Source organism: Chrysochloris asiatica, unplaced genomic scaffold (assembly GCF_000296735.1).
Source record: "Chrysochloris asiatica unplaced genomic scaffold, ChrAsi1.0 scaffold00150, whole genome shotgun sequence".
NCBI classification, from domain to species: Eukaryota; Metazoa; Chordata; class Mammalia; order Afrosoricida; family Chrysochloridae; genus Chrysochloris; species Chrysochloris asiatica.
In genome coordinates, this window is record NW_006408668.1 from 3,014,445 (window position 1) to 3,038,418 (window position 23,974).

At 41.0% G+C, this 23,974-nt stretch overlaps 1 protein-coding gene across 1 annotated transcript in view; it reads right to left on the bottom strand.

Annotated features, from left to right (window-relative positions):
• The window catches only part of MAP4K4 (mitogen-activated protein kinase kinase kinase kinase 4), a 268,380-nt gene that overhangs the window by 40,281 nt on the left and 204,125 nt on the right, over positions 1-23,974 (bottom strand). The window contains exons 14-25 of the mRNA XM_006870766.1: positions 20,673-20,759; positions 19,833-20,078; positions 18,160-18,321; positions 14,772-15,005; positions 13,761-13,867; positions 9,707-9,858; positions 8,567-8,664; positions 7,811-7,819; positions 6,015-6,190; positions 5,487-5,607; positions 1,919-2,036; positions 1,423-1,593 (exon numbers count right to left, since the gene is read on the bottom strand). Of these exons, the coding sequence (XP_006870828.1) occupies positions 1,423-1,593; positions 1,919-2,036; positions 5,487-5,607; positions 6,015-6,190; positions 7,811-7,819; positions 8,567-8,664; positions 9,707-9,858; positions 13,761-13,867; positions 14,772-15,005; positions 18,160-18,321; positions 19,833-20,078; positions 20,673-20,759 (1,681 nt within the window). The remainder of the gene's footprint in view (positions 1-1,422; positions 1,594-1,918; positions 2,037-5,486; positions 5,608-6,014; positions 6,191-7,810; positions 7,820-8,566; positions 8,665-9,706; positions 9,859-13,760; positions 13,868-14,771; positions 15,006-18,159; positions 18,322-19,832; positions 20,079-20,672; positions 20,760-23,974) is intronic.

Consider the following 23,974-nt stretch of genomic DNA (forward strand, 5'->3'; position numbering starts at 1 on the left):
GGTGGAGGGCAAGAGAAAAAAGAAGAAGACCCCCAATGAGATGGATTGGCCAGGTGGTAGCATCGATGGACTCAAGCATGGCAATAATAGTCAGGTTGGCCCAGGATCGGGCAGTGTTTCAGTCTGCTGTGCACAGGGTCGCTATGAGTTGGTACTGACTCGATGGCACCTAACAACAAGAACAACAAAAGAGCTTTGTAACACTGCTAGAGGATGGTAAAGGCCAGACTAAGGGGTCAAGATTCAAAGTGAGGCTGTCCTGTGACCTCATCTTTATGACCTGTTAAAAGCTTCCCTTAAAAAAAACAAAAAAAACCCCAAAAAACCCATAACTGAGTATGGTGACTGAGTTCTGTGTGATCATTGCAACAAATTATCAAATCCAGACAAGAAGCTGGAATGCTGTGGGGGAAATGTCCTGAGCTACTATTATAGGGACATCCATTTTAGGTAACTGGCTAAAAGTAGCCAGCCCTTGATTAAAATTGTATGTATACAGAGCCCTGGTGTGCCTCTGTGGGATAATGCACTGGACCCCAAGGTCGGTTTGAACCACAAGGTTGGCAGCACAAACAGCTGCTTCTCAGGAACGCTATACAAGGTCACCATGGGTTGGAACCAACTTGATGACACCTAACAACAACATATATATACTGAAAATAAATCAGTGAGTCAGGGACATGGAATAACTCGAAATTATGGAAAGTCAAGTTTCGGGAGGCAAGATGGTTGGGGTCTGTGCACAGCAATCTCTCGAGAAATACCCTCTTGTGGCATCTTAAGTTTGAAAGATGCTACATGAACACATGGTTACGAATTGGGCTGTGAACCGCAAGGTCAGCAGTTTGAAACTACCAGCTGTTCCGTGGGAGAAAGATGACGCTTTCTGCTCCCATAAAGATTTACAGCCTCGGAAACCCTGTACAGGGTCACTATGAGTCGGAACCGACTCCACGGCACATAACAACAACATCATGAACACAAGTATTGAAGACTTAAGGGCAGCTCAGGGATCCTCTTCCATAGATTTCTGGGAAGTGGCACACTGCTTTTAAAAGCTTCGTTTAGATGTTGGCTCAAACTACAAAGAGCAAGGGAAAAAATCCAAATTGAAACATTAAAAAAAAAAAAAAACACCTCTCAATGAGCTTCTTCATTCTCCCCATGAATATTGATTGACCAAATGCCTGTCTCATCTTTTCACTTCTTCACATGAAGAAATATCGGACAGCATCTGACTGTTGACACAGTACACGCACATACTAAGCTCTCTGACTGAGCCAAGACAAGAAGGAAAAAGGTCCACATAGAAAGTCTTAACATTTTGTCTATTAACAAAAGAATCCTCAGAGTACTATTCAAACCCACATTGCTCAGAATAAAAATTTTAAAAGGGTCAGAGAGTAACAGCAAGATACATACCCCATAAGGCAGCACAAAGAATCTCAGAGTTAAATCTCTTCTTGTATTTACGAATCTCGGGTGTGTCACTCTGTGGCCTAGTGTTGGTGGGGTTTACATTGACCACTGAGCCCTTCCGGGTGGGATCTTGCCTTATGGCTTCTGGTCTTATTCCATCACAGGAAAATCCCACTAAAATATAGCACATTTGAAATTATTTTCTACACACACAAACATCATGTCTCCCTCCACCCGCCAATTCATCTCAAGTGCGTATTTATAAGCAAGAACCATCACTTGATTAAGGAAAAGAAATCTGTAAGAAATGTACATGGAGAAAGGAAACTGACTATGCGTTCATTGCAAATAAGGTAACACAAGCATGATGGGAATAGTTTCTACACCCAGAGTCTGTGCCTGCATACCACCACCCTGCCACGCCTCCGCCAATTACAGAGCAACTCAAAGTGAGTGACGCCTGCTTTTTCAGCTGCTTTCTTATTGCTACTTTACTTACCCACAGAAGTCACTGTTGTCCCACTAGATGGAGAAATCTGTAGTAATCTGGGGTCTATAAAAGGTGTAAAGGAGGAGGAAGATTTGTGTTTCTGGAGTGTGCTACTAGCGGACTGAGTCTGCAATGTAAATTTCAATTTTATTAATACAAATGACATTAAGAGAGGAACATAAAAAGCATTTTAACTCACTTCTGTGCTACACTATTTCCCACTACATAGTCCCTGCACCTTTGACATCATCCCCCCCCCTATAAAATAAAATAAAATTAAAATGCACTAAGGACCCTCTGTGTGGGCATGCCACAGCCGACGACAGGCTATTCAACCTGGAACTAGGGGCAGAGTTTTCATTTCTGAGACAGGAATTTACCACCCCAAAACAGAAATGTTGCAAACTATGAATACAATCTAAAGACTTCCAGTTTTAGAAAATTTATCATTATGAGGAAAACTGCTAAAAGCAGGCTGAATGTCTTGACCTCAATTCACCAATCTCTAACTTTATCTCATACACAAAAAATCCAATGCATTTATGCAGGAGGACTGGCAAATCTGAATTTTGAAGTCATTGGTTTTACATTGAGTCTCTTGCCAGAAAAACTAGAGAAGCTTTGCCTTCCATCCTTTAAGAGACGTTAACTGTCAAACCCGTATCACACAAGAGCTCGTTAGTGACAGGTGCACACGACAAAATCAAGCATATCCTTCTGTTTTTCTATGAGTTCTAGTGTTTTGGTTAATAATGAAACTTAAGACAAAAACAAAACAAAAAATTAAAACAGAAAACAACTAAAAACCAAAACCAAAACAAAACAAAACAAAAAACCACAAAGAAAGTGAAACAAATTGTTAAGTGAAAATGTAATGACAATTAAAGCAAAACAAACAGAAAAAATAAACTTGCCAGTTTAGTGAGTTAAGGGTTATAGTAAAAATACTGCACATCAGAGCAAAATGGAGCAAAGTTTAAAATATGAGTATAAGGAGGGATGTGAGTGTAGGTGAGATTTATCAAGGGAGAAAAAAAGAAAATGTCTGATATAAGTGGTTTTGGTCTGGTGCCATCCCAGCCCCTGCCTCCACCCATGGCACCTGGGAGTCCTCACTCTCCTGCGCCCCCTCCCGCCTAAGCTCACCAGGCTGCGCTCATCTCACCTGACACATCTGCCTCCTTGCAGGCTCCCCTCCCCAGAACCATGAGTCAGCGGCCAATCCAGCCGATGGCCAATCTGATGCCGACCCTGCCTTGGAAGCAGTCAACTTGCCCCTGGCTCCTGAAGGGGAAAGGATTATTCTGATTCTTTCTAACAAGGGAACCAAAACAGGAGCAGGTGGGCAGTTACATGTTTTCAACTGGCTGAAGCTACATGTCAGTTTCAACTTCGCTCAACTGTTGGGGAGACACCTTTAGTCCAGACCTCCCATGAAATAGAATCACGAGTTTCACTAAGGGGTGCTCAAGGAGTGTTTGGCACTGTGTTTGGGCATACCCCGGTCCCAAATATCACCCCTCTGGCACCCAGGCCGCGTACCACAGTCAAGCCTTTGAATAAGCACACAGGAATCCCCATACAAAGTTTTACATGAAAAGCACTCACAGATCTTTGCCCTTCTTGCTTATCATCCTAACGTTCTATGTTTCCCCCCAAAGCATCTGGCCTTTTCTTAAAACTGAATGATTGTGAATCTCAAGTAAAGAAATCCTTTGAATAGGGATGGCAAAGGCAGATAAGCATAACCAACCAACAGTCCTTCCCTCAAAAAGCAAAACGAAAAAAGCAAAAAGAAATCCAGCCCTTTTTGAAGGAGAACCCAGTACAAGACAACTCTGGCCAGATAAGGCCAAAGTCTGCTTAACCAAATTTTCCTGTACTTTATTTGGTGGATTTACAATAATAATAACAAAAAAATAAAATGGGAAAAAAAAAAAAAAAAACAAAAAGAAAAGGCAGATTCCACAAATGACTACAAGAATTTCATGTCAAATACATAATGGGTCTGAGAACACAGCCAATATTCGACTCATATTTTTAAAAGATAAATTGAATAAAGAAAGCCATGCAACTAAACTTGTCTAGAGAAAGGTAAATAGTGAACTGGCAAGTCTGGAGGGAAACTGATCTAAGGTTAAGGGATTTGTATGCAGATCTGAAACATGTTACTCAGGGGATGGGGGAAAGGCAGGTGACAGGAGAAAGCAGGCTGGGGAGAGGAGGGCGAGGGGCATTGGAAAGATCTCCTCTGCAAACTAGCTACTAGGCAGTGCTGGTCTAACCCTCGGAAAGCAGCCAGCTGTGGTGCGAGACATACCTCATTAGTAGTGAGCTTGTCCTGGGGTGTCTGTGGGGACATGGTGGGTGTCGGCTGGCTGGAGGATGGGGAGGAGGAGGTGGAGGAAGTGGAGGAGGAATGGCTTTGCTGTAAGAGATCTGGCAAGAGGTGAATGCGACCCGCAAAGCCATTGCTCTCATGATGGCTGGCACGCTTTTGGTCAACTGTAGTCTGCAGAAAAAACAGGCACACTTGTCTCGCTCAAGTGCTGCTGAAACAGCCTATGACCCTACTGATAACTGATTTTGCTGAAGGTGTTGTGTGGCTTTCCGATCCAGTTACAACCTCAAGGAAAATCCAACGGAAATTCTCCTGAGTTGCTCCCACATCCTCACTGAACGCCTAAACGGAGCTAATGCAATTCAAAGTACCTCATCTGGTGGCCCCACAATCTCAAAAGTGAGTGCTTAATCTGTTTATGATCTACTACACTGGCTTCTGTTACCAAAGCTATGATTCAAGTTTTTTTTTTTTTAATCTTTCTGTGTAGCACACTAACTAGAACTAGCAAGTACCCTTGTTGATTCTCTGAATCCTGGTCTTTTCCATGTTCTTCCCACTTTCCATCCAAATACATTGTCATGGCAACAAAACACTCAGGGAAAACTCCAAATACCAGATTGGTGCCCTGGGCTAATGAAATAAAGAAACATCACCCTTTTTAAAAGTTTAAGCTTAGAAATGAACAGACAGTTGTTCAACTCAGTAATCCAAACCGAGCATATCTGGGTGAAATGCATTGAATTATTCAACAAGAGAGACCTCCCAACCCCTCTGGCTCTCCCTGAAGACCATGATAAAGCCCTTCCTGGCTCCTCGCTCGCCCCCTGGTATAGCACTGCAGACATTTAGAGTTGAAAAGCTCTCTTCAGAGCAAGCATGGCTGCTCTGCTAAGGGCCCGGTGGGTTCTGCTTCCTCACTCTGTGAGTCTGTTGAAGGACTCCCTGTGGCTTTTCTACTGCTCAGACACAGACTGTGAGACTCAGCGTGGTGCTTGAATGAGGGCTGCCGCAAAACATGCAGAGCAGCAGCAGTATGGGGTGGAAGACTGCTAGCTAACCTTGGCATGCAGCACACGCCTGCCTCCCTAGCCCCCGGACACTCTACCCTCTCTCTGGGACTTGTTAACATGGAAACAGATGATGATGTAGAAACAGCATGAGTGAGTGGATGAGCAAGTGGGTTAATGACTACAGGAAAAGCTCAGCCTCTGACAACGGAGAAGACATAAGTACCTGGCGGACAATCAGAGTACCCTCCTTGGACGGGGTCATGGCAGGTTCACTTTCTATATCGTCATGGACAATCATGGTTTTCACCGATTCTGTTTCACCATTGCTCAAATTCAGAGATGACCTACTGAGACAAAACGCAGGAGGTTAAGGGCCCAAATCCCACAAGACAAGGATACTCTCATAAAGGCATAAGGGAAGCAAGCGCTTAGCTTTTTAACTCTGTTTTTGAGAAAAAACTTGGACTATTTAGTTAAAGAAGTTAAAACCCAACTGAAATTTCCCTTTTATCAGAGTCTGAAATTAAACAGGGAAAAAAAAAAGGAAAGACATATTGGGGTACTGAGGGAAGGCGATGTTCTACAAATGAAGACAAGGGGTTAAAAACACAAGGGCTGGCTATAGCTTAATCCATAAGTGAATGTTAAATCTTCATGGAAACCTATGTCTAGGAAAAACTGTCTGGTCCCAAGTGGAAAGGCGGCTAGGAGGGAACACCCGCATCCTCTCTAAAATCCACCAAGGACTGACGCTGCTCTGGTGTCCTCTGGTCCTGAGGTGGACTCATCAGCTGCTTCTTGTTCAACATCATCATCTTCTTCATCTGTTGTCCCTGACTCCTCACTGGATGAAGAGTAGTCGGTCACTTTGTGAGGTGGTCGCACATCGTCTACTGCTCGAAGTTCTTTGGCCAATGCCGTCAAATCCTATGGCACAGGGCAGAAGAAAGAGAATAAGGCAAGGGTGGGGAATGCCCGGTCCTTGGTCCATATTGTTGTTGTTAATGCCTTCAAATTGGTGCTGACTCATAGCAACCCTGTGAAGGGTTTTTCCAAGGAGCGGCTAATGAATTTGAACAGCCGACCTTGCAGTTCAAACCAACCTTGTGGTCCAGTGCATTATCCCACTGCGCCACACCAGGAGGCCCATAAAATCATTTGGTCTGGCCCTACCAAGGCAACCACAGTTCCAGCCATCACATTAGGGGTGAGTTAATGAAGTGTTTGACCAAATATAGCAGGCTAATTCTTAAGTTGATAATTTTGTATGGTCTGCGAATGATGTTATAAATTTTTCCAGAAAAAAGGCGTCCCACCCCTGAAATAAGGCAAACGGAAAAAGAATGGGAAGAAAAGAGAAAAAGAATGAGAAACCCTTTACTGTAGTTATCAGTAAAACAGCCACACTGTCAGCTTTGTAAAACAGTTTTGTAGGGTATTTACCAGTTAGAGTGAGCTCTTACAGTTTTCTGAAACAGTGGTCAAATAAGCTGAATACAGTTCAAACCCCACAATAACAGAATATAAGACTCTGCTATGATAATCTCATAGTATTGCTCTGAGATAATCTCATAATGCCCCCCAGTATAAGATGTTATTCTACATGAACAAATATATGTAGACAGATCCTTTGGACATTGTTGTAAAGATGCCTGCCTACATGACAAAGTCTTCTTTTAAAGGGATTAGCTAGAGTGCAAGCTTTTAATTAGACTGGCTTCAGTTAAGTTTTTATTTTCACTTCCAACGTTTATTTCAAGATGTTTCAAACCTACAGAAAGTGTGAAAGAAGAGAGGTGGGCAGCAGAGTATCGTTCAATAGATCCTGTTTTCCCAATTGTTAACAACTTGCCACATTTATTTAAAAGGTGATGGGGGAGTGGGTGATTGCTTTGGGCAGGAAGCTAGGTGGCCTTTGAGGTCTTCCCTTTGTGCCTTACTCACAATTTCCCCACAATACCTCCAATAACTATGGACATCAGAAAGGAAAAAAATCCATAGTCAAAGTTATTTTTAAAGGAGCTCCTTTTCTTTCATACTGAGGTACTTTCAGACTTGGCCAGATGATTATTTATACTTCATATTTTTGTGCAAAATACACCTAGTTAGGGATTTTATTTTAAAATGATGACTTTTAAAAACGTAAGCTATATAGGTTGTGTTGGGTTTTTTTTCCCCCCTTTAGTAGTTTCAACTTTCCTTCATTTCCTCAGTTCAGAATGGCTTTCTTGCCTAAGCTCAAGCCTCTGACAGAACTATGATCAAGCGTTGGGCCTTGAGTCTTGCTGTTATTCCATGATTACAGCTGTAGCTTTTTTTGATGTTACTCAAAAGATGTACTTAATAATTTGGAAAAAACAACAACAACAAAAAAAAAACACAGCATGCCACAAATTTTGTGTGCTATAAGCTGAAGCTAAAAGTTGAAAGCTTTAAATTCTTCAGGAAAAAAAAGCAAGCAGAAGAAGGAAAAGGCATGCATGTAAACTGAATCCCAAGGCAGTTAGTCATTGCTATGATGCAGAATTCTTTATCGGGAGGGCTTACCACGTCACCCTGCAGTACAGTGGTGGTTTCATTTGGGTGCCAGAAGCCATCATTGATGAGGAGAGCACAGTATGAGGAAGCACGGCAGAAGGAAGAGAGGGAAGAAGTTCAGAAATCAATTCAAGTAGGAAATAAAAATCCCGACAGATTTAAAATCCCACATTGTGGACATGGTCACATGGCCTATTAGTAATACAAAGACTGCAGGAGAACTGTGAGAAGCAGATACACCTGTCACTCCAGATACCAAAGGGCAGAATTTAAGCAACAAGTTTAAGGTGATTTAAAAAAGTAATTCTAAAAGCCAGTATTGTCAATGCCCAACTCATTTAAGAATAAATGAAATTAAAGTATTAAGAGATTAAAAAACAAAAACAAAAAAACCCCAAGCCCCCCATCCCATGGGTTTTTTTTTTGGGGGGGGGAGGGAGTCTATTTTCTTAAAGAAAATTTCATTAAACAAAAATGACATGTTGTACTGTGTTTCCATGTAAGATTTACAGTACACAAAACATACAGCTGAACATTAGCAAAACCATATTATTCATCTATTGCTTTCTACAGGATATAAATCAAGTAATGCACGTAGACACGAAGGTGTCCGGGATTTAGGTCGTTCCTTCGGATCCCTCAAATTGGTAAAGGGGGCCAAAAGGGGGCCAACAAAAATGCTTATAGGCTTCTCAACTAGGTATTTTAAAGGGAAAATATCATTCAAGCCTGAAACAAGTAAAACTGATTTTGCATAATCCTTACAGCAGGTTTGAGAGGTCTAAAGACTTCTTTTTTATCTTCAGGTTTTTTTGCTGCATTTTCAAGACGCTGAGATGGAGAGCCTTCAGATTTTGAGGATGCTGGTAAGTTCAAAAGAGACAAAGAAAGACAGAGATATATTAATCCATTCTAAGTGCTACAAAGTGTTCTAGCCTCTCCAGTCCTTTGCTGCCTTTCTCCCCACCTGCCTTCAATTTTCACCCTCACTTCTAATAGGGTCTTCCAAATGCAGGTCTGAACCTACATGTGGACAAAAGGGGGACCAGGGGGACCCAAGATATCTCTAGTCATCTTTCTGATTCCTTACTTGAAGTCCTCCATTATTACAGTCTACTTATGTGTTCACAATCAGTACCTAGCTATACCGTTATGTTGTTGTTGTGAAGTGCTGCTGAGTTGGTTCAGACTTATAGCGACCCTGTATAGGGTTTCCAAGGAGTGGCTGATGGGTTTGAACTGCTAACCTTGTGGTTCACAGGTCCAGTGCTGATCCTGCAGCACCGCACCAGGACTCCATTCTGTCAAGAGTATGTTAAAGTTACCAACACTGATAAGAGCACAGGCCCTGGGGTCTGAAAGAAGTGGGTTCAAATATCAGTTCTGACATTTATCTAATTATTGTTGTTGTTAAGTGCCGTCAAGTCAGGTTCTAACCCATAGTGACCCTATATAAGGTTTCCAAGGAGCAGCCAGTGAACTTGAACTATAGGCCTCCCGGTTCAAAGTGGGCTTGGCAGTCCAGCGCATTAACCATCAGCACCACACCAGGACTCCTTTAGGTAATTACTTTCCACAAATTACCTAATCTCACTAAATTATAGTTTCTTGAAGGTACAAAATGGTGATTTAATGATATATATACCTCTTGGGGTTCCTATGAGAATTGAATAAGGCCATAAATATCAAGTGTCCAGTACTAGGTCCCTGGAAGCTCTTAAAAGTTAGCTCTTTATTACTGAAATTAAGATTACAGTAAGTTTTATTAGCAGCCTAGAGTGGAACTTTGTTTTGTGAAATGCAGCTGTATGTAAACCATGTGTTTTCCCATGACTAAAGACTTCCCATAAACAGACCAGAGCCCAATACCACTAATGGGGGAAGGGATAAAGAAAGCCATCCTACATCTCACTCTGAAGCGCTCCCCGGAGCCACTCTGAGACCCAGGGTGGGACCCAGGCTGGGATCCTGAGTTACTGGACCCCGAGGAGCTGCCACTGCCGGGCCTGGGCACCAATTTCTCCACTCTTTCCCACAGCAGCCTGGGCTCAATACTGCTGTTAGGAACAAAAGAGAGAGAGAGAGACATAAGTGTTAATGCATTATTCCAAGACTTAGAATCAAAGGATAAACACGTGTATGATGTCTTTGAATGTAGGTAAGACAAAAAAAGCCTATAAGTAGCATTTAACATCAAATCCACCAAGTATCAATGCAACATTATTCACAGACTTTGTCTCATACTTTAAACTAAAAATACTAAACTGTTGTTGTTCAGACTCACAGGACCCCGTGTAGGGTTTCTAAGGAGCAGCTGCTGGGTTTAAACTTTGTGATTATACTACAGCACATCAGGACTCCTGTCATTAGCAGAAGTAAAATTCTCATTAGGTGCTAAGAGAAAACATTACTTGTCCAGTCTAAAGGAATCATTGTAACTATAAACTTGGTTTATAGTTAAACTTGTTCCCAGGCTGCTCACTCATCCATCACTGTTCTTGAAAACTGACATCTTTGAATATATTTCTCTGCAGAATGTTACAGAAAGCGTGGGCTGTGATGGATGTACACACACCACAAGTTTCCCAGGTTAGAATTAATGACTTATTCACAGATGACGACCACAGCCCAACTGATCATGTAAAGAGTAAGAGGGGTCCTGGTAATATTAGGGTTATCTCATTTACTTCTAATCATACCAACATTCTAAGCACAGATTTCTAACTTTAGATAGATGTTCGGAGATGATCAAGGTACTGAACATTCAAAGTAACCTTTTCCTCCTCTACGTCCTATTATCTGTGCTGTGTAATATAGTAGCCCCTGACTGGTGGTTGGTGGTGGTGATGTGCCATCGAGTCAGCTCCAACTCATAGGCTGTGAATCTTTATGGTACCAGAAAGCCTCATCCTTTCTCCCACAGAACTGTTGGTAGATTAGAACTGCTGATCTTTTGGTTAGCAGTCCCACACATAACCACTACACTACAGGGACTCCTTAGCCACTTATTCAGCACTTGAAAAGTGACTGGTACACTTTATTGTTATTACGTGCCATCGAGTTGGTAACAACTCATAGCCACCCTATGCACAACAGAAGAAAACACTGCCCAGTCCTGGGCCAACATCACAATCTTTGCTACATGTGAGCTCAGTGATGCTGATACTGTGCCAAATCCATCTCGCTGAGGGTCTTACTCTTCTTCTCTGACTCTCCACTTTACTAAACATGATATCCTTCTCCAGTGACTAGTGCCCCCTGACAATATGTCCAAGTATTAGAGATGAAATCTGGTCATCCTGGCTTCCAAGGAGCACTCTGGCTGAAACTTCTTCCAACACAGATCTATTTGTTCTTTTGACAGCCCATGGTACTTTCAATATTCTCCTCCAACACAACTCAAATGCATCAATTCTTCTACGATCTTCCTTACTCAATGTCCAACATTCACGTGCCTATGAGGTTACTGAAAATACCATGGCTTGGGTCAGGTGCATCTTAGGGCTAAAAGTAACATACATCTTTGCTCTTCAACACTTTAAAAAGGTCTTGTGTAGATTAGTCCAATGTCGTTTGATTTCTTGATTGCTGGTTATATGGGTGTTGACGGTTGATCAGAGCAAAATGAAGTCTTTAACAATTTCAGTTTTTTCTCCATTTATATGGATGTTGTTTATTGGTGCAGTGGGGTGGATTTTTGTTTTCATTACATTGAGGTACTACCAAAACCAAAGGCTGTGCTCTTTGATCTTCATCAGTAAGTTATTTTAAGTCGTTTTCACTTTCAGCAAGCAAGGTTGTATCATCTGCATATCACAGGTTGTTAATAAGTCCTCCTCCAATCCTGATGCCATGTTTTTCTAATTTCTAAAGAAATTAATTTGAATCCATTTTTAATTACTTTAAATTTATATTTAAATAGCTCCATGTGGCTACTGGTAGCGTAGTGGTTACGAATCGGGCTGTGAACCTTAAGGTCAGCGGTTCAAAACTACCAGCCGCTCCGCAGGAGAAAGATGAGGCTTTCTACTCCCGTAAGGATTTACACCCTCGGAAACCCTGTACAGGGTCGCTATGGGTCGGAAACGACTTGAAGGCACTTAACAACAACATGTGGCTACTAAGGAGCCTAGGTTGCACAGGGGGTTGCGTGTTGCACTGTTAACTGAAAGGTCAGCAGTTCAAATCCACCAGTGGCTCCTCAGCAGAAAGAATGAGGCTTTCTGCTCTCATAAAGATTTATGGCCTTGGAAATCCTACAAAGAGTTGCTCTGAGTGGGGATTGCCTGGATGGCAGTTGGTTGTTATGCTTTTTTATTTAATGTGACTAATGGCTGTTATACTAGAGGCAGTGGCTCTAGAGGCTACAAAAGATATTATTTGGTTAATTTACCAGCTTACTGTCAGTCAACCATCATCAATAACCGGTGATTCTTATACTGTTCCAAAGATCTTATAAAGTCCTTTAGGTCAGGCCTTTAGATCTGATAAGGCCCGTGAAATCATTTGGTCTGGTCCTGCTAAGGCAACCGCAATTCCAGCCATCACATTCGGGATGAGTTAATTAAATGTTTGACCAAATAGAGCAAGCTAATTTTTAAGTTGTTAATTTTGTATGGTCTGAGAACGATGTTACAAATTTTGGCAGAAAAAAGGTTCCCCACCCAATTTAGGTAGTTAAGTGCCCTTATATTAAAGTTACCGTTAAACTCTTTTCTCTTCCCCGTTGCTCCCTCTACTTATTTTTATGTTGTTGCTAAGCGCTGTTGAGTCAGTTCCGACCCACAGTGACCCTGTATAGGGTTTCTGAGGAATGGGTGGTGAGTTTAAATTGCCACCCTTGTAATTCAAACTGACCTTGTGGTCCAGTGCATTATCCTTCAGCACCACTCATTCTTTTTTTTTTTTAAGTTTTTATTGTGAATTGAGTGTAAGTTTACAGGGTAGATCATCAGTTTTACATTCAACAAATGATATACTTTGTTTCATTACAATAATTAGAATCCCCTCCATGTACCATAAGTTGACAGTATTTCTCTATTCATTTTAGCTCTTTTCTTTTTAAACACTCATGCATATATAATAATTTATATCACCAAAGGGCATATTCTGCAAGTCTGCCTCCTGGTCACCAGCTCTCAGTCCTTCTCTTCCCATGAATCTAGAGTCCTCAGCTGTTCCCTCTCTCCATGTCCCCATCTCTGCCTCCATCTCTGGTGTCGCTGCTTCTCTGGATAAGGTCCCGTATTCCACTTGTGCTCTTCTCCCTTGAGGGTCCTAGAGTCCTCTGTTTCTGGACTGTAAGATTAACTACTCCCCCGTTTTTGTTACAAAACTTCTGCCTTTACAATTGAGCACCACTCATTTCTTATAGGGGTCATTTCATTTACGGAGCCCTGGTGGTGCAGTGGGTTAATCACTGGACTGCTAACCACAAGGTCTGTTGCTCAAACCTATCACCTGTTGTAAGAAAGAAAGACAAGGCTGTCGACTCCTATAAAGATTTATCATCTGGAAAATCCTAAGGGACAGTTCTATCTGTCCTCTGGGGTCGGTTACAAGACAGAATTGACTTGATAGCAGCTGGTGTTAGTTATCATTTTAAAATTATTCAAATACAGCAAGGTCCTGGTGTGGTGCTGTAGGATAAGCTCTGGACTGCTAACCATAGGGTCAGTGGTTCAAATCCAGCAGTTGCTCCTTGGAAACCCTCACAGGGTAGCTCTGAGTTAGAACCGACTCAACAGCACTTATCAACACTAGACAACCACCCAACTCAGACTTCTCTTTTTCTACAGGCCGCTCTGATGTTACTTAGGCCACTGCATTTTACAGCAGCTCTACTTTTGCAACTGATAATCTCTTTGCTTCAGAACTTCAATGCTTATGAACATTGCTGCATAAACAGATGTAGGAAACTACCCAGTAAACCCGTTCTTAACTTCCACTCTTCTTTTACCTCGTGGAGTTTCTTTGACCTGCTTGGCTGTTTTGCTGTCCACTGCCCTGCAGTGGAGAATCCCGACGGGACAGAACAGGTGAACGAGACGTTGTCCTCACAGGAACCTTCAAGTAGAAAATGCAACCTTTCAATTATTGAAAACACGAGGCGGAGAAAAAAAAAAAAGTTTCCCTACCCAAACATCTTTTTAAAGCAGTCCTAATACGTTAGACTTACTACCAACCAATCCACCCCAACCCTGAACCTTCTCTGAACCTTCATGGACACAATGGGAAAAGAAAAAAAATTAATCAAAGGCATTTAAGGAGCCAATAAAAACAGCTTTTCTAGGCTTGGATCACACTTAAATGCTGTTTGGACTGAAGCTTGGTGGCAGGGGACATACAAAGTATTTTGCTGAGATAATGTGAGTGAGAATCAGGAGAATCGGCTCATAGAAATCAAATAATGATCTATAAATGGGTCAGCAGGAAGCAAAGACTGGCAAGAAGAAAATATTCAGAGGAAGCAAATTCTAAGTGGAGGAAAACAAAACTAAAATCTGTCTTTTTTAATTTCATCAATAAGTAACAAAGCTATAACAAAACAACCTTTAAGGAAAAAAAAAATCCTTTACTTTGAAACACTTATGTGAGTTATTAATTTTTTTCCTTCTTCTAAGCCCTTTTCTGAACATTTTATATTGGTTAGTGTTGCAAAATAAATCATTGCTTCAGTCTGCACTTAGAAGATGCTACAGTAAAAATGATGATGGACTTAGATCAAGAAGGATACTCAATGGAAGCATATAGTGAACCATAATACAAAGCTAATTGCCCACTTGCTGAATATAATTGCTTATCTATGGAACCTTCTTCCCACTGTAAAAAGTTCCTTCAAAATTTCTGCCCCTTTAATCTTGATGAAATTATCATGCCCTTAAATAAAACAAATAAATATATAAAAAAAATTTTTTTTTAAAGTAAGAAAAAGGAAAAAGAAGCACACATCTGTCTTTCTGCTTCTTACCCTTGGAGGCACCTCGTCACTGTCTGATCTAGACCAAGCCTTTTGGGTGGGGTCAGGTACTTCCGACTTAGAGTCAGAAGTCTGGCTTAGCACCTCACTGCGTGAAGGTGGACATGGGTCCTGAGAACGAAGATGGTGGTGTGCAAATTTGGGAGGAGAAGGGTCACTGAAGGAATGGGATCGCGAGACAGGGGAAACATTGTTCTTGAGAGATGCCAGGTGGGACCACTGTACCTTACAAGAAAACAGAACACAAAACATTCAAGGCATAAAACTGACTTTTCTAAGTCAATACCAAATCCAAAGCAGGAACTGGCAAAAGGGGAATGCAAACTGAGGGATGGGACAGCATTAGGTTAAGCCAAGCAGTAAAATAGTTACACTTGTAGGTGAAGAAGTGGTCAAGGTAACACAGTATGTAGAAAAGAACAAATGTACATTTACAAGGAAAACTCTTTTAATAGATAGATAAGCACACACAGATAGCAGTAAACATAGAGGTTGCCGAAGAAGAGCTTTAAAGGGCAGATGAAGTGTTACGTGCACATCTATGTCAAAGCAGACAGACAGGAGAAACAAAGAAAGGTTGAGACATCACTTGATAAAAGACAATGCCAAGCATGCAAACCTATCTATCCATCTTCACAATACTGGGCAGTGTAAGAATTCAGACCAAGAAACAACAAAACAGCACACTCAACAAGCAAAGACAAATTCCTAATGTTTTGACAGACTGTATCAATATAAATTAAAGACATTCAAATTTTCAAATAAATCAACAGCTTTCCTTCCCTCTCCCAAGCCTTACAATCCCAATTTGAGTTACCTCCATACATCCTCATACTAGTTACTTAAATAAAAAAATACAAAAAGAAATGTGATTTCTCTAGATATACTCAGTACTATGATTTCCCTTAATTGATTGCTGTTGGGATAGCTCTCTTACTTGATCAAATCAAGAAACATGATGATTACTTATCAATCAAGTACTTCAAAAAAGTTCGTGGAAAACGAAATTAAAAGACAACGGAAATTTTCTATTAACTTTCAAAGCCCCCAATATACCCAGTTGCTTTTAAACTGCGAAAACAAACTTGGAAATAGTCTATAAAATACATTCTTTAAATTATATAATTTTAAACCGGTCAATATTGTACATTTATCTAATTCTAGCAACATATCTAATACAGCAACATAATTACTGAAAACAGAAAATATCTAATCACAAGCGATACAACTTTTCCAAATGCAAGATTCAGAGTTAGTTCTAGATCTAGAATTTCTGTATTTTACAAGTGAGATTCTTCCAATCCCAAACTACCAAAACGTTTTAAGATTTCTCATTGGGACAGGCATGTGATTTAAAGTGCTACTTGTAATTATGATTTTAAAAACTGGGTTCTAACACAAATAGTGTTAAAACCTATAGTAGAAAAATTCCATCCAAAGTAAGTTAAGCAGGTAAATGTTTAGTCAAAAGCAACTTTAGAATAGAAGGAGGAAAAGGGAGACCATATTGATTAATTAGTCATGACTATAAAAATTAGTCTACATAATCCAGGAACTCTCATTTTCAAATTGCTTGCTCGTGGTCAGATACGACAAAAATTTTCTATTTTCTATTTTTCAGAACAAAAACTTTTATACTGGACCTTTCAAATATCTCTATACTGGCAAACAGTAAAAAGTTGTTACAAACAAGTCTGGTCAAACCCATTCAACTACTCCCTCCTCCCCCCTTGCCTTCTCTGTCTCTTTCCTCATACCTCCCTCCTGCTTTTTCCTTCCATTCTTTTTTCTCTTGAGTTGCAAATTTGCTGAGGTGTCAGCTCTTTTCTATACTCAAAAAGCCGTTTATCTCATGTTAACAATCCCTCCCACCACACCATTCCTTAACTTCAATACTGGTTCTTAACTCTTCTGTGTTGTGCTCTTTTCTTATAGGTTCAGGGAGATTGATTACTTACTATGTTGTTGTTGCTCAGTGCCATGGAGTCTGTTCTGACCCACAGTGACCCTGTGTAGGATTTCTGAGGAGTGACTGGTGAGCTTGATTCACTGACTTTGCAGTTCAAACCAGCTTTGCTGCACAGTGCATTAACCCACAGCACCACACCAGGACTCCCTGATTACTAAAGCTCTTAATTGAGCTTAAGAGTCTAAAGCTCTAAGGATCTCTGGTAGCACAGTGGTTACAAGTTGGGCTGCTAACCTCAAGGTCAGTAGTTCAAATCTGTCAGCTGTTCCAGGGGAGAAAGATGAGGCTTTCCAGCTTCTGTAGAGATTTACAGCCTCAGAAACCCTATGCAGGGTCACTTTAAGTCATAACCGACTCCAAGGCACATTACCACCACAACTACTTCTATCACAAAAACATGAATTTTTGTCCCCCAACACATGCAAACAAATGGAAGGACTGGTTGAAAATATTATAGACTACCTAGTTGGGTGAAAGATAATGGCTGAAAGTTTAGTTTTCAGGAAGAGAGTAGCAACCAGTACTCGAAGGATTTTTCACATGGCTAATCTTCATTGTTTACTGACGTCCCTCTCTTCTAACCACACCCCGCAGTTTTCCTATCTTGGCTGCTAACCTAGACAAGGTGGAATGCTGGTGCAGACCTGTTGAAAAATCATAACCTTCACCTTGACCTACTTCAGATAAAGGCAACCATAATGGACTCATTATAATCTTTCTTGGCTTTCGAACCCTTTGATAGAGTCCTTCTTTCCCCAGATGGACACTGTTCAAATGATGCGCATTTGAACAAAACAAACAATTCTACATGAAACTTCAAGGGAGCAATAGGCTCTCCAAAGCCCATTTGTGGAACTGGCCATGAGCAAGCATCACAGGTTAAAGGTCAGACTTTATAATGAGCTGGAAGAAAGGTATGTTAAAACAATGTTAATAATAAAGCTCTGGCTCTCCTTCCGTCTATCTATAATACTAACTGTCTAAAAACTAAACTAGAAAAATCTTTGTATTAAAATAAGGCAGCACCTAATTATGAAAACTAATCTGCGTTAGAGATGGTAAATGTTATGCTGGAAAAAAAAATACTGCTGAATTTAGATATTCTAAAAGCTTGCAAGGGAACTTTAAGACGTTCACAGAAAGTTTTCATTATTCTTCAACTCCATTTTTTGACAAACTTTTTGAAGCCCCTACATATAACAGAAATCTTTAAAATGAAACAAAACCAAAAAAAGGGGCCTGCTTTTCCTCTGAACTGACTGTATAACCTCTTTAATGAGTCCAAAATTATCACTGCTTGTTTCTTTCTGAATGTGGAATGAACCACATTGTTGATACCATAAGCAGGTCCACAGCTTGGTGAGCCATCACTTAAGTCTCCTCAACCCACAGCCGACTGTCTGTTGCTACCTGTGGCTCCGCTGGTCTCTGCAGGGCAGTGTGTACAGACTCGGAGTTGCCATTGGAAAAAGACTCTGATCTGGAAGGCACTGGAGGCTCCAAAACTCTGCCTGTCTGCTTAGACTGGGCTTCAGGGGAGCTGTGGTTAGTTTTCCTAAATCTATCTTCCACCTGCATCAGAGAATTAGAAGACATAACTCATTGTTAGTAAGAGAAAGCAGAAATAGCCAAGCCTGAAAAGTGGGCAGACACTCAAAAGAAATTCTTTTGTTTCATTGCTGCTACAAGAACAGGGCAGCAACTGGGGAGGAAAGAGGGGTGGGAACGGATAAAGCAAGACTACAACTTGATTCAGGAAAAGGAAAGTACTTGAGAAGATCAAAATTAAGTAGGGAGCTCTAAGATCTCCTGTTGGTCCAGAATTCTAATTGTGTATCATTTTATATGGGAAAAAATTTAATCTGTCACAACCAACTAAACGATTGGATGAGACTATTATTGTAAATCTAAAGCACATTTCACTCCACCCAAAATAAAGCCACTCCAGAGCAAGCAAAGCGCTTTTTCCTCGAATCCACTGTCTTTGAGAAGGCCAGACACAGTGGAAGGATGCCACCTACAGGCCAGGATTCAACAACTTCAGGAAGTATATCAGTCCTCCCAGTAAGGAGCCCTGCCCTGGTAGTGTAGTGGTCAAGAGATTGGTGGCTAACCAAAAAGTTTAAACCAAAGCTGATCTGCTAGAGGAAGTCGCGACAGTCGGCTTCTATAAAGATCACAGCCTTGGTAACCTTGTGGGCAGTTCCGCCCTGTTCAGGTCACTGTGCATTAGAATTAACTGCACATAGTAATGGGTTTGGGCCTTCCGAGTACCCCTGAACAGTGACAGCATTACCGTATCCTGGTTGGTAGCGTAGTGGTTACGAATCGGGCTGCGAACCTTAAGGCCAGCAGTTTGAAACTACCAGCCGCTCCGCGGGAGAAAGATGAGGCGTTCTGCTCCCGGAAAGATTTACAGCCTCGGCGACCCTGTCTAGGGTCGCTATGGGTCGGAACCGACTAGACGGCACTTAACAACAACAATACATCATGTAAGGAGCTCTGGTAGATTAGTGGTTACGAATCGGGCTGTGAACCGCAAGGCCAGCAGTTCGAAACTACCAGCGGTTCCACGGGAGAAAGATGAGGCGTTCTGCTCCCGTAAAGATTTACAGCCTCGGAAACCCTGTGCAGGGTTGCTATGAGTCGGAACTGACTCCACGGCACTTAAGAATAACAACAACAATACATCACGTATGTAACTTTTCACAAGAGTTGATAAGTCAGTAAATTAGGCTATAGGAACATTTCATCCTCATCCTCGTTTGTTTGTTTGTTTTGGAAAAATAGTTGGCCACACCTTTCATTGACATTTTTGAGAATGACTTTGCCAAACATTCTTCTTGGTTTCCTTTTCCAATTCATTTGATATTAGTTAACTGATATTTGCCATAACTCGCCATGAGACCTCGCCTAAGCATTCTCACTTCCACAAAAATAAAGATAATGGCTAGAAAAATGGTGAATCATTAGTTGTCCCAGTCTAGTAATAATATTGCACAGTTCTTAAGTGTCATTATTATAACTTTCCAGAGAACCACCATGACAGGACCAGCATCTAAGTGACAAAGGAAAGAAGCTACCTCTCGAGCTCTTTCAGCAGGCTCATAATGGGGTTTGGGCTCAGGAGCGTGATAGCTGGGCTTGCTTCTTTCCGGCTGCTGCGGCGGGGGCTGCTGCTGCGGTGGGTGCGGGTGCTGCTGCGGGTGCTGCGGGTACGGCCTCCTGTGGTCATGCTGTAGAGACAGGAGATATGCTTGTTCTTGTTGCAACTGCCTCTGGAGCCTCTCTGCCTGCCGGTGCTCCTCCATCTCCCGCCATCGGTACTCCTTTGGGAGGGAGAGGAGAACACTAAATCTATGGGAAACTGAAGTGCTCATCTCCTTCTATTTATTCTCAACTGTTGTTGTTTTTCTTTTTCCTTAAAAAGTTCACACTTTTTTTTTCCCCTCTTGCTTTTTTTTTTTTAATTAAATAAAGCAAAATGACTGGGATTTTAAGTAGCGTATTACCTGTGGAAAAATCTGACAGCTTGTTGCTAGGGATAATAATCACTGAACAGAGTAAAAGAGAATTCAATTAAATGTCGGTTTCAGTGGCAAAGAGAAGCATAGCACACGCAGTAACAATCCTAAACTTGTACTCCTGATGAGCTTTATGATATGGCATATGTGCTTTCAATCTACAGCCCTCAGAGTATGCTAGTTTGTTCACTGAGTGACGAGTTCGAAACTCTGTCCATGTAGCAAAAAGAGAACAGTTGACTCATTAATGGAAAGCAAACATACACACACATAAACACACACCACTTCTCAGGTAGCCCATGGTTGTTTGACCACAGAGGGCGTCTCCAACAGTCTGGTGATCAGGGGAGTGATGCGTGAGCCCTAACGCTACAGAACAAGACAGATGCGGTGCGTTACCAGTAACATGGCTTGCTCCTGGAGCAGCTGCTGCTGAAGGATTTCCAAGTGCCGCTGCTCCTCTTCTAGCTGTCGCCTGATATACTCCTGTCACACAGAAATTACCCAGCAATCAATCGATCCAAAAGGAAAGCACCAGAACCACCTGAGTGGAGCACCAAGGATCACTGGCCCCAGTCCTCTTCAGTGGTAATTCATTAGTAATGAATAGCTTTACAAATTAAACTACAAAGTATCTACTGCTAAGGATTTTTCAAAGACCTTGGCATTGGTAAGCCTACTAAGTGATGATATGCACTTCAGTGATACCCATGGAGGCATCTGATCTGAAAGGACTTCTGATAGGACACAGCTGTTATATTTTAAAGGAGCATGCCATTCCTCTTAAGGATGGTAAATATCCAAAGAAATCAAAAGTTTAACTCAACAGAAAACCAGAGGGTTCCAATTAATAAATACTTGTTTGAGCTGCAAGGTCAACAGTTCAAGCTCACCAGCCACTCTTCAGAAACCTTATACAGGGTCGTGATGAGTCGGAACCAACTCAATGGCACTTTACAAAAACACTTGTGAGCTGGAGTCCTACTGGAGTGCTGGACTGGATCAGCACTGGACTGTTAACCCCAAGATCAGCAGTTCAAACCCACCAGCCACTCCTTGGAAACCCTATGTAGGGTTATGATGAGCTAGAACTGACTGGATAGCACCCTGTAACAACTCTGAGTTATTATCTCTACCAAAGATAGAGTGACAATTTTTGAAATCTAAAACCTGTATAATATTAAACATGAACTGTACTTTCTCTGATTCACAAGGTACCTGGCATGACTCTGTTCTGAAAGCCATGGTCTGGGAAGACCGGGCCAGGAAGACGTTCTCAGATGAACAGTTTGCCTCCCATTTTTTGAGTCTTTTCATTTATCAAAAGAGTATCAAAAACCTCTTCTCCCAAGTCTCTGTGTGTGTGAGGCTCAAACATTAGATAGGAAATGACTCTGAAAAACGTGGATCCTTTTTTATTAGCAACAGAAGTCTTCCTTTCTTTTCAATAAATGAGAAAACCTAATTGCTCTAAAAGAGGAATAAATGAAAGGTTCTATGAAGAGAAGTTTTATCGGGAAATTCAGATAATTTTTCTTGGGTTTCTACTGTTGACCAGACACTTGTTTGTGACTCACTTAAAAACAAACAAACAGTGACAACAAAAATAACATGCAAGGGGGCTTCAAAAAGTTTGCAGAAAAGTGGAATGAAAAAGTAACAGAAAGTTTTCCACAAAAGATGCTCCACTGTTTATAAACTGAGTTGAAGTTTTACCTAAGCAATAATTCTCACTGGGAGCAAGCTAGAAAATACAGAAATCATAGCATATAAATTTTCTTAGAAACATTTATATAGCAAATTTAGCCAAAAAGCCCACCAGGGGAAGCTTACCTCAGAAAAGGTACCTTGGTTCTGGACTGGACTCTCGAATCTGATTAATTTAACCCTAACTCTCCACAAGAGACGCCATGACAGCAACTGCCTTAACAATCGTCTTATTTAGCAATAGCAGTATTTTCTCATATAACACATTCAGCACAAGCAGAAGACTAACACTCGAGGGAGTTGTGTGGTTAGGTGGGTAGGGAAAAAGGTATAGCTGGTGTGTTATGTGAGTCCAAGTACAGTAATATAAGGAGTTGGATTCCAACCTATTTTTCTTTACATTAAGTAGAATTAAATCGAAACTTCAAAGAAAGCATTTAAACACTCATTTGTTTTCTATCCTCATACTGCAAATACAACTAGAAAAACCACATCCTATCCAAATCATAATGATTCTGACATACAACGAACATATGGAATATAATTACACACATGCACAGCATACACATTTATGCAGAAATGACATGGGGAAATGATCATTTTGCAACAGAAAAAGGAAAGAAGAATTACACTGATTTTTTTTCCCCCCGATGCCCTTTTTTAAACCAGAAAAGGAGAGGAAGGTGTGCTAGTCACAAAATCTATTAACTGACACGAAAGAGTTAAAGGTGACTATTACTATTATGGAGTCCTGGTGTAGCGCTGTGGGTTAATGTGTCAGACTGCAAAGCCCTTTGAACTGCAAGGTTGACGGTTCAAGCTCATCGGTTGCTCCTTGGAAACCCTATACAGGGTTGCTATGGGTTGGAACCGACTCAACAGCACTTCACAACAACAACAATTACTATCATAGGAGTTCTGGTGTGGCGCTGTGGGTTAATGCCCTGGACTGCAAGGTCAGCTTGCACTTAAAGGTTGGCAGTTCAAGGTCACCAGCTGCTCCTTGGAAAACCCTATACAGGGTCACTATGAGTCAGAACTGACTCGACAGCACTTAACAACAACAACATTATTTTTATCATACCTTCTCAGGATAAGCACTGGACAAGGTTGGATTCTAGCACCAGCCACACCTCAGAAACCCTATACAGGGTTGCTATGAGTAGGAACTGACTCAACGGCACTCATGAATCAAATCAAACTTTATTCCTGGATGAGTTAACTTTTAAAAATGTGTATTTAATTTTTCCTGTTTGGAGCGCCCAGTATAAATATAACTAGAGTGTTGAACAAAACAAAACACACACCACACAGCTAAGTGGCAGTTAAATGTCAAAAAAGTAATAGATAAAAGAGTAGCAATGATGCTATTAAAAATTGACAGACACACAGAAAAAGGAGGCACGTGTTTAGCTTTGAGGACAGTACATAATTAAACAAATTTGGGAAGTAACACCATGGTTTATAAGCATGTTAAAAATGAACTTCAAATATGATTTAAATTAGTTCCCATTCTTTATGGTGTGTTTTGTTTTCAATTCAAAGCTCATAACAAAGCATGATCAATACAAAGACAAAAAAGGTTAGTGACTGGAGGCCTGCTGACAACTTACGCAAAATGAAGGAATAGCCAATTTTTATTTGTACAGGCTGTTTAGGAAACAATTAAAATGTTTATATAAAACTGTATGTGGCTTAATAAAGTGTAACATTATTGAAAGCTGGTGTTTCATGGCTGAACGTAATACAGCCATGTTGGTGGTTTTTCTAATCCTACATATGTACATACTGCAATAGTCAATTTAGGCAATGGATAGTTCAAACTTTTCTCACAGGAGATTCTGTATTTTCAGGAGAACCCTGATAGTCAAGGTTCACAGTTTAAGCCAAGCTCGAGAAGATTAGACTATTTGGCGATAGCTTAACTAGTTTTCAAGAAGTTTCTGAAGTAAAACGAGGGACTCAATTTATCAGGATGCTTGCAATGATGTGAT